An 11,481-nucleotide genomic window follows, 5' to 3' on the forward strand; every position below is an offset into this window, starting at 1 on the left:
AATAAAATTATAGAAAAAAAAAAAGAAAGACCTTAAACACTCTTCACTGCTAGTACTGAAAATGTATTCCATGTCCCCTCATTTATTGTCTTTGTTGTTGTGTGCCGTCGAGGCAGAAATAATGTATAGCTGACACTCCAGCGGGTTTTCAGAAACAGTAAATCACATAAAAGGAAATTATTCATCTTTCTTCTGAGGAGTAGCTAGTGGATCTGAACTGTGTTCCTTTGGGTTGGGTGTACAATTCCTTACCACAGGATTTTTTATTTCATTTCAAAAATTGCCAGGAAAATGAGTTAATTCTTTTTTAAAAGAAAAGAAAAAAAGCAAAGGAAATTTATTGTGATACTTACCAGTTCACTAGCAAGAATTAGAACTCCTGAAAGATAATCTTCTACATCCAAATGAAATCCTTTCTCCCGATCTGGCTCAACTGAAAAACAGGGCAAAGCCAGGATAAGGTCATCATGGGATTTAAAATGAAGAGTATCTGTATCTTGGAACAGATTGAGAAATTATGGTACATTTACACAATGGACTACTATGCAGTACACAGAAGCAATGATTTTGGCAATTACTACCTAACATGGGAGGGACTGAAGAGCATTATGCTAAGTGAACTCATACTTCAGTCTTTTCTACATTTATCATAATGTTATTTGTTGGTCAGTTTATGAGTATTTTTGTTTTATGTTAAGGTATAATTCATACTGAAGGCGGTAGTCTTTGAACATCATCATCAAGTGCTTCAAGCCTTTTTCTATTTTAACAAGAGAGGCCATGCCATCTGCATATCACTGGTTGTTAGTGAGTCTTTCTCTTATCTTGGTGTTGTATTCTTAGTCCAGTTTCTCAAAATATTTGTTCAGCATACAGACTGAATAGGTATAGAGAATGGATACAACCCTGATGCACATCTATCTTGATTTTAAACATTCAGTATCCTCTTGTTCTGCTCGAATGACTGTTTCTCGGTTCGTGCACAGGTTCCACTTCAGCATAATTAAATGTTCTGGAATCCCATTCTTTGCAATATTATCTATAATTTGTTATGACTGACATAGTCAAATGCCTTGCACTAATTTGTCTTTGAAAAATCCAGAATAGTTTAAAATATTTACATAGTAAAAGATTTGCCCTTTTGTGATACCTTAAATCATGAACTTTACTTGTTTGTTGTTGTAGAACTATGATTTCAGTATTTTTGAAGGTCTCTGCTTATAAAAGGTCTTTAATAAATGCTGAAACTCAATAGTAAAAAAAAAACAAAACCTCAGTCTCATGAGGACAAGTAATGTATAGGATCCAAGGGTGGATGTCTTAATCACCAGGTCACACAATTTGATGGGTGGAGGGAGGGATGGATAAACGAAAGGGGAAAGTGTCAGTGTGAGAAACAATATATACGAATTTTATGAACTTTGTATGTAAATTGGTACAAAATAAAAAATTTTTTTAAAAATGAGAGCTCTGGTGGCTTGGTGCTTTATATTAAATCTTGACAAATATTTAATCCTTTTCAAAGCAAATGAAGAAAATAGAAGTATTTCATACCAGTTTCTCACAAGTTTTCAAAATCTTGGCAACTACAACTCTTCATGCAAAATTCATTTTTCCCCTTTCCTTTCTCTTAAAAAGAATGTCAACCATAATACTACTACAATATGACAGAGAATGTCACGGTTTTCAAAAGTATGCTGAAGCACTTAAGGGATAAATCACAATATCGTCAAATGACTTTCAAGCACAATAATGTGAAAAAGGAACTAAGTAGATGTGGCAAGTGGACAATCTCAGTAGAGTGTAAACACAATTCATCATACTACTCTTCTAACTTACTGCCGAGAATTTCTGTAACTGCTTCCCGAGTCACCAGTGTTTCTGACTCCAAATACACAACAAATGCTGCCAAGAACACCAGGCGCTGCAGCACAAACCTCCAGTGCTCATGGAATCTGCATTAAAGGAAGTGTGGGGAGGGGGAAATGAAGATTTGGAGATGTAGAAAACTGAATATTTAGTATAGACACCTTCAAACTTTCAGAAATGAAAACTTTTTTCAAACAGAAATCTCTTGCAAATAGATGAATTCTGTATAAACTTTACAAGTTCAAATTCATAATACTGGTTAAAATTTAATCAATAAAAAGTATGATACATTATTAATAATTTATAAGTAAAGATTATAAATAAAAATAACAATTGATGAAAAGTTTAGTAAATATGTAAACATTTAATAAGCAAGCAAAATTCAAACTGCTGCAGAACTGGCTGTATATATGTTCTGCCACATATCCTACTGGCTAAGTAACACAGCAATAACACATCTAACTTCACCAATCACTGAAAGCAAAAACTATTTTAACCCTCACACACAAAAGAGATTTTCTTTTTAATTATCTCTCAATGAAAAATTAGTATGTTTCTTAATAAAGCTTTAGGAGTGCAAAGAAGAAAAAAAAAACACCCCATTAACTTATCACCATATTAATACTTTCTCACTGATTGCAAGGAAGGGGGAATTGTTTCTGAGGCTGTAAATAACAAGAGAGTAGCCAAGTCATCTTTCTCCCATGGAGTTAATCACTAGAAAGTCACAGGTGCAGGTTAGCAAGTCAACTCCTTACAGAGTAGTCTACCCACTCAAGTGGTATTTGGAAAACACAGATTTGGTGAAAAAAATTACACCAGAGAGTAAAAGATGGCATCTTATACCACCAATGATTTATTCACTGCAATTACTTTTTTTAAAAACATAAATGGCAGCTATACACATGGACCTCACCTGATGGGACTACACAGGAATCAGACTGGCTACAGTTGAACAGATATTATGGAGAAGCTCAATTTCCGGGGCCAAAATAAGACCAGGGGCTGACTGGAACAGACCATCAGTTACTCATGTGCAAGATCAAATTCAAGCTGAAGAAAACTATTAAAAACCCAAGTACACAAGAATATGATCTTGAGTCTATCCCACATGAATTTAAAAATCTTCTCAAAAATACATTTGACACACTGAACACTTATGATCAAAGACCAGATGTGGGATGAAATCAAAGATACATTCATGAAGAAAGAAAAAGATCATTACAAAGACAGAGGAGAAAGAAAAGATCAAAATGGATGTAAGAAGACACACTGAAACTTAACTAGAATTAAAGATGCCAAAACAAAAAAGAAAAGCAGAAGACAGATGAACAGAAGATTTCAAAGGGCAACCTAAGAAGACAAAGCAAAATATTATAAAAAAAATGTGCAAAGAACTACAGTTAGAAAACAAAAAGAGAACATACACTCAACATTTCTCAAGTTCAAAGAACAGAAGCACCAATTCAAGCTTTGCAATACTAAAGGTTTCTAAGGGCAAAATTTTGGATGATGAAGGAAACCTCAAAAGTTCAGAGGTATGTACCAAAAAGAATTGGTCAACACTGAACAATTTCAGAAAGCAGCAAGAAACAATGGAAAGATAGAGAAGTCAAGATTCACTGAAGGAATTGGCCAAAAATATTACCCAAGAATTTATCTTTCAACAAAGAGATGCAGCCCTTCACTAGTCTATACCAAGAAATTTGAAGAAAGCTAGCTGACCAACTGACTGGAAGAGATTCATATTTATTCCTACAGAATATAGAAATTACCAAATATCACTAATATCACATGCAAGTAAAATCTTGTTGAAGATTATTCAAAAACGAGTGGTGAATGGTACACTGAGAGAGAGCTGCCAGAAATTTAAGCTGGAGTCAGACAAGGCCATGGCACATTGCTATCTCAGACGAGGGATATGAATTATTACATATGGCGGAAAGCAGAGAATGCCATGAAGATATTTGCTTGTGTTTTGCTGACTTTGCAAAGACAACTGACTTTATGAATCATAATAAATTATGGCTAGCATTAAGAAGAATGGGAATCTCAGAATCCTAAATCTTGCTCAAAAAAAATCTATGCCTACATCAAAACACCTACATCTCACCCCAGTAAGAATAGCAAAATTTAACAGAGCAGCAAACAACAAATGTTGACAAAGCTGTGGAGAAACTAGAACCCTTATTCACTATTAGTGGCAGTGTAAAATGGTGCAACTATTATGGAAGGCAGTATGGCCCTCTCTCAAAAAGTTGTAAATAGAAATACCATGTGACCCAGCAATACCATTACTGGGAATATACCCTAAAGAAACCAAAACTGCCACTCAGGCAGATATATTCACACCCATGCTTATCGTGGCTTTGTTCACAAAAGCAAAGAGTTGGAAACAACCTAAGTGCCCATCAACAAATGAATGGATAGAGAAGCGCTGGTATATCCGCACAATGGAACGCTACGCTGCATTGAAAAACAAGGTACTCATCCAATATTATTCAAAATGGGTGACCCCGGAGGACACTATGCTAAGTGAAATATCTCAGTCACAAAAGGACAAATACTGCTGTATAGTGCCACTGTTGTAGAACGGGACTGACATCAGGGTTGGGATGAGACTGAGAAAGAGTGGATAAATTATGTATATTGCACTGAAAATGATGAGGACGAGAACTGTTTAAAAGCGATTTATGATAGGGTATTATGGTTATCACAAGAGTCCAGAATTAAGGATGCATGGGGGAAGAGGGGAGATTGTATACCAAAGAAAGAATTTTTCTTTTACTTTTCAAAGACAGGAGCAAAATGACAGGGGAAGGGCTGGGCAAGGGAAAAAGTACAATGAATGGAAATCCAAGATATCCATAAATGTTCATTAAAATAAAACAAAATTTTAAAAAAAGAGAGAAGATCAAACTGGGGGGAGGGATGGGCAGGGAGAAAAATGCAACAATGAATGAATGGAAATCCAAAATCTCTGTAAACGTTCATTATAAAAAAGAAACAACAAAAAAAAAACCAACACCAAACCCACCCCAACCTATACTTACATCAAGAAACAACTGTCCGAAATAAAACATTGTATGGTTTAAGATCAGAAAAGGTTTATGGTATCCTTCATTCATACCTTCAACCTGTACACTAGGCATGTAATTCAAGAAGCTGTACTATATGAACAATGTGGCATCAGGATTGGAAGAATCCTCAGCAACAATATGCATTATGCAGGTAACAAAAGCTTGCTGGGAGAGTGTAGAGAAGATCAAAGACTATAGTCTTCAATATGGATTGTTGTTGTTATGTGCCGTCGAATCACTTGCGACTCAACCAGCATCAAGACAAATGAAAAAAAGATTGAAGTTGTTAACAATTTCATTTTGCTTGGATGCACAATCAACACACATGGTAGCATCAGGAAAGAAAAAGTGATGCACTGGGGGAAATCTGCTGTCAATAACCTTATCAAAACGCCAAAGAACAACAATTTTAGTCTAAAGACTAAGATGTTCCTAACCCAAGCCTTTTCAATTAATTGCTATGCATCTGGAAGCTGGATAATGAATAAGATGACAGCAAAGAATCTATGTCTTTGAAATGCGATGCTGAAGAGTACTGAGTCTCCCATGGACTACCAATAGAATAAGCCTGTCATGGAGTAAGTATAACTGGGAAGCTCCTTAGAGGGAAAGAAAGTGAAACTTCACCTCATACCCTTTGGACATCAAGAGGGACAAGTTATTGGAAAAAGACATCATGCTGGGAAAGGTGGAGGGTCAGCAAGAGAAGGAGGAAAAACTTCAACAAGATGGACTGATACAAAGACCTTAACAACATACTTGAGCAGATCAAGAGATCATGACAATGGGACAAGATAGGGCAAAGTTCAGATATGTTGTTAATAAGGTTGCTGAGTAGGGCACCTAACAACAAACATAAACATTAAGGTATTGGCCCACTTCCTACTGTTTCTTCTACATAGAAAATATGTACCTAGCTGTAAGCAGTTTGTTTTGGTGCAGCATTTCTGCTTTATTTTTTAAAAAATATAATGTTCTTTTTTTTACTCACCTGTAGTACTGTTCAGCAGGGAATTTAGTCTTCAGAGATGTGAGATGTGTTTTCACTGTGGCAAAATGTTCCCGAGCTTTTATGCACCTCTTTGGAACTGATCAGCAAAAAAAAATTAAACATTAATAATGAAAGATTTATTAACTACCAAATACAAGTCTGGCTTAATAATCCATGTAGTCTATCTAGAAACAAATGCACTTCACTTCTTTTACTTCATTACAAAATGTCTGTATTTCTTGTGCATCTCAAAATATTTTCTCTTATACCCCAAATAATTATCTAATACTGAAAAATAAACAAATACATGCTGATGGGAATACTTAAGGGAAGACATTGGAAAGTTGTCTTAAACAACTTCAACACCTGGGGCTATGTAACAGCTGCCATTGTTTTCAGAGGATAACAAGAAATCAGGTTGCTTCTAATTCCCACAAGTGGGTCAAAAAGACTATCAATAAGACAAGGAAATAAGAGGTATGCAAATTGGCAGAGGTGGCAAACTTATCTCTATAATGCAGCTAATATGACAGTACACTTAGAAAACCCTAAATATTCAGTGAGAAAACTATTGAACATAGTTGACTAATTCAGCAAAGTAGCAGGGTACAAGATTAACATACAAAAATCAGTTGGATTTCTCGACAGTGTCAAAGAGAATATAGAAATAGAGCTAAGAAAAACAACTGCAATAGCTAATCACAAGATGAAATATTTGAGAAAGAGACATAAAAGATCTGGACAAGTAAAATTACAAAACATTACCACAAGACTAGAGAAATGGAAGAATACACCATGCTCATGGATAGGAAGACTAAGTATCGTAAAAATGATAATTCCACCAGAGACAATCTATAAATTCAATACGATTCCAATACCATTCCATTCTTTAAGAGATGGAAAAAGCTATTTCCAATTTTATCTGAATAGAAAGAGGCCTTGAATAAGCAAAACACACCAGAAAAAAGCAAGAGGGTAGTAGGCATTCACTCTCTCTGATCTCAAATCCTACTACACAGCCCTGGTGGTCAAGACAACATGGTACTGGCAAAGCAATAGACACATAGACCAAAAGAATAGAGAGCCCAAAAATCAGCTCATCTACCTTTGGTCAATTGATCTTTGACAAGACGACAAAATCAATTAAGTGGGAAAAGAACAGTCTCTTTAACTATTGGTGTTGGCAAAAGTGGAAACCTATCTCCAGACAATTTAAGCAAGACCCACATTTCATATCATACACAAAAACCAACTCAAAGTCGATCAGGGACCTACAACTAAAACTATATATTCATGAGAGAAAAGCTAGGAAGAACCTGAGAAGCCCTTATCCACAGCATGAAGAGCCTTCCAAGCATAATGAAAAACTTAAAACCAGGAGAGAATAGATGAACTGGACTTTCTAAGAATCAAATCCCTATGCACATCAAAGAAACTTCAACGAGGTAAGCGGAGGAAACCCACAGACTGGGAAAATATACTTGGCAATGATGTATTTAAGAGATTCACATCTAAAATTTACAGAATACACCTCAGCAAGAAAAAGGTAAACAACTCTATCACAAAATGGGCACAGAATATGAACAGACACTTCACCAAAGTCGTCATTTCAGATGGCAAACAAACACATGAAGAAATGTTCAAAATCTCTAGTTACCAGAAATTTGCAAATCAAAACAACTATGAGATATCATCTCATCCCAGCAAAAACAGAAAGTTCAACAGCCTAGCAAACAACTAATGCTGGCGAGTTATGGAAAGATTAAACTCTTATTCATTCACCACAAGTGGGAATATAAAATGGCACAGTTACTATGGAAGGCAATCTTGCCCTTTCTCAAAAAGTTGAAAATAGAAATACTATTAGACCCAGAAATTCCTCTACTGGAAACATACCCTAAACAAACCAGAGCCATGACTCAAACAGATGTATGTACATCCATGTTTAATGCTGCGTTGTATTCACAAATAGCAAAGAGAATGAAGCAACCTAAGTGCCCATCAACAAACTCTGGTACAAGCAAAAAACTTTGGTACAGAACAGAATATTATGCAGTAGTGAAATACAATGAACTTGTAAAACATTACCCAACATGAGGGAGCCTGGAGGACACTGTGCTAACAGAAATATCTCAGTCACAGAAGGACAAATACTGCATAACACCGTTATTACAAAATAGGACAGACATGAGGGGTTAGGGAGAGAATGGCAAAGAATGGCTAGATAATGAACACTGCATTAGAACATATGAGGGAAAGAACTGTCCAAAAGGAATATACTATTTATTCATTATATGTATGACATCAGTTGGGTACATTGTGGAGTGGATTGGGGGAATGGGAAGAAAATGTTCAGCAACGAAAAAAAAGTATTTTTTAAAAGAAACAAGTATCAGTAATTCAGATAAATGGCATAGCTCCACTAAAAACTTTACAGAGTAGGATGATTAAAAAAATCCCTCAGGACTGGTCAATATTTCACAGACAGGCTGACTCCAGGGTAGTTAACAAGCAAATCTCATCTATGAATATAAACTTATAAATCACATAGTTATGTCAATCTCTATTTAAAAGACATGATTCAATTGTATTAGCTGGCTACATCAAAAAAGAGGTTCCGTTTCTAAACTTGACATCACACACACACAAATACCTCAACTCTCTAATTCTTTGCTTTCAAGACAGAATCAACTCAGAGCTAATCTTCTAGCAGTATTTCAGAGGTTGATTACACATCTTTCTCCTACAGAGCACGTGGTGGGTTCAAACCACATGTCCTTGGAAGCACCAACTCATTATCCAGTAGTCCACTTTTGTTCTTGTTATGTGCTGTCTAGTCGCCAGCGACCCATAGCGACCCTATGCACAGCAGCTCTGAACCCTGCCCTGTCCTGAGCTATTCTCACTAGAGACCCCAAACTTGACATACTTGATTTCTATTCAAGTGACACCACTATATTCAATCACAGAAAAAATGACTATTTTTTTAAAAAAAAATTTAAGCCAAATAAAAGTTGCCAGATTTGCAAGTTATTTAACAAATATGAGTAGAATTCCATCACACTTTAAAAAAAAGAAAATTAGTAATTTTTAAAATAAAATCACACTTAAACAGAAGTGGAAAATAAAACTTAACAATACTGTAAACATATAAAATGATAATCCACTTCTTGCAATTCTTATACCATAAAACACCGTAGACCTATTTCACAATAAAATAACACAAAGGATTTATCTTCCCCATATAAATTTTCTAACTAGGAATTTATAAACTAGATACAAATCAAAATAAAGAACTTACTGTCCTGAAAACCAGCACCCTGATGAACCCCTTGAAGTAGAGTTAAAATCTCTCGGGCCGTTTGCTCTAAACTCTGCACAACTTTTCGGATTTCCTGGAGAATTAAAAATTAAGTATCAAATAAATTCAGCAAGATTATAATCACAGCCTCAAGCTAAATATATATTACAATTGACCTCAAGAAATCAAAATACATGTCACACTATGAGAATCTGCTCTCAGAGGCCTCTCCAAAGTGCTAAGGAGCAATGATGTCAGTTTAAAGAGTAAGTTGCATCTGATGCAAGCCATGGACTTTTCAATTACTTCCTATGCATCTGTAAAAGTTGGCCAGTGAATAAAGATGACAGAAGAGTAGAAGCTTTTGAGTTATGCTGGAGAAGAGTACTAAATGTTCGATGTAATTTCAAGAGAAAAAGGTCTTGGAAAAGTGAAAACAGAGTGTTCTCTGGAAACAAAGAAGTTGAAATCTTTCTCACATTATTTTGGGCATGTTATTAGAAGGAGCTTTAGAGAAGGACAGCGTGCTTAGAAAAGTGGAGAGTCAAAGAAAGATCCTCCTCAACAAGATGGATTAGCACCACGATTACAGCAATGAGCTCAACTATATTGAAGATGAGGATGGCAAAGGACAGGTCTTGAGTATGTTGTTCATACGGTTTCTATGAGTCGCATTCAACACAAAGGCACATCATAACATATTCGACCTATCCCTACCTCCACATACACTGGAAACATGAATGATCTTTACAAGGACTAATCTTCTACTTATATTTGAATCTGGATTATCATTACTCCATCTAAGAGATTGCCTAAGAGAATGACGTTAAAAAGAGTACCACTCACCTACCTACTAATTACCCCACAGTTTTAAAACAAACCAAAAAAAAAAAACAACAACCTCAAACTCACTGTCATGGAATTGGAACTGCAAAGTTTGGCCCTACAGTAGTTTTTCCCAGGCTGTAAATCCGCAGGGAAAGAGACTGTCCATCTTTCCCCTGCAAAGCAACTGGCAGATTCAAATCACCAGAAACAGAAGCCATCCTTGGGATATCAACACAATTTTCTACTGACTACACCACCACAGGTCCTATTACCCCACAGGGCACTACAAACACTGAGAAATAACGATGTATGTGACTATTATTTGTGCATAAGAGTTACGTATTTTTCATGCATTCATTTTGCAAATAATCACTAGGGCTCATACCTGAGCTAAGCACTATAAACACTGGGAATCAACGAACAGTCCATGTTCTCTATATATAGAGGGTATAATCATACCCACAGAAAGGAGAACATACGGAAAATGCTACAAGCTACCAGAGAAGCCATAATTTAAAACGAGAAAGTTATGCATGAGATGAATACGAGCTAACTAAAAAAGGCGTGGACAGAGTATTCCAAGAAATTCAAACAGTGTATGCTTGGAGCAGGAAACTATTTGAGTAACTGCTGTAAAGAAAAGGTTAAAATGCGTAACAAACAAACAAATAAGGATTAGTGTAAAACAAGACCGCTGAGAAAGGGATCTCATAGGCCACAGCACAGCCTGGACTTTTATTTCGGGGGGGTGGAGGGGGACACACGACATAATTGACTTAAATAAGAGTCATACGTAGAAGACCAAAAATACGTTAAATCTATTTAAAGATCAATTTCTGGCGCTAACCATGCCTTTGACATAATCAAATGCTGGAAAGGACGAAAACATAAGGCCAAGTGATGCTGAGGAGCAGAGAGTCGGACAAAGGGGCTCGGGAGCACAGGGTGCCTCGGGTGTGGAGACCCCGAAACCAACGCAGCGGGCCTGGGAACTGTCCCCACCACCCGCGCCCGGGTGGGGTGGCCAAGCCCGGCAGGAAAAGAAAAGCAATGGAAGGGAGGGGCTCGCCTCTCGGATGTCCTGCTCAGCAGCCAGGAAGCCCTGCAGCTCCACAAAGATCTCGCTCACGGACATGACGCTAGAGGCGCAACAGTCGGTGGGTGAAAAGAGGGCGACCAAAAGAAACGCGTCCAGTGACAAAAAGCAGTTAATCCCAGAAACAACAGAGTAGCTTGCGCAGCTTCCTCCCAGTCCTACGCTATGGCCCACGCTGGGGTCCTCGGAGGCACGCGTCTCGCCGGAAGCCGGGCTGCCCGTCGTACTGCCTGCGGCGCCACCCCGTGGCCTGAGAGGGTTTCCGGAGCTTACACCCGCCCTTTGAGTAGGGAGCGGGCTGTCTGCTTGGACAGGC

General features: G+C 37.1%; 1 protein-coding gene across 2 annotated transcripts in view; it reads right to left on the reverse strand.

Moving 5' to 3' along the window:
- LOC102844322 (translin-like) overlaps positions 1 to 11,204 on the reverse strand; it is a 13,070-nt gene extending 1,866 nt beyond the window's left edge. Inside the window, exons 1-5 of one of the 2 annotated variants that reach the window (XM_006900879.1) lie at positions 11,139 to 11,204; positions 9,242 to 9,335; positions 5,941 to 6,037; positions 1,840 to 1,955; positions 354 to 433 (exon numbers count right to left, since the gene is read on the reverse strand). In XM_006900879.1, coding sequence (XP_006900941.1) covers positions 354 to 433; positions 1,840 to 1,955; positions 5,941 to 6,037; positions 9,242 to 9,335; positions 11,139 to 11,204 — 453 coding nt within the window. The remainder of the gene's footprint in view (positions 1 to 353; positions 434 to 1,839; positions 1,956 to 5,940; positions 6,038 to 9,241; positions 9,336 to 11,138) is intronic. The other variant, XM_006900880.1, reaches the window with a different exon arrangement.
- Between the last annotated feature and the right edge of the window lie 277 nt (positions 11,205 to 11,481).

The sequence above is a fragment of the Elephantulus edwardii genome, unplaced genomic scaffold (assembly GCF_000299155.1).
Source record: "Elephantulus edwardii isolate Elephantulus edwardi_28Jun2011 unplaced genomic scaffold, EleEdw1.0 scaffold00301, whole genome shotgun sequence".
Taxonomy (NCBI): Eukaryota; Metazoa; Chordata; class Mammalia; order Macroscelidea; family Macroscelididae; genus Elephantulus; species Elephantulus edwardii.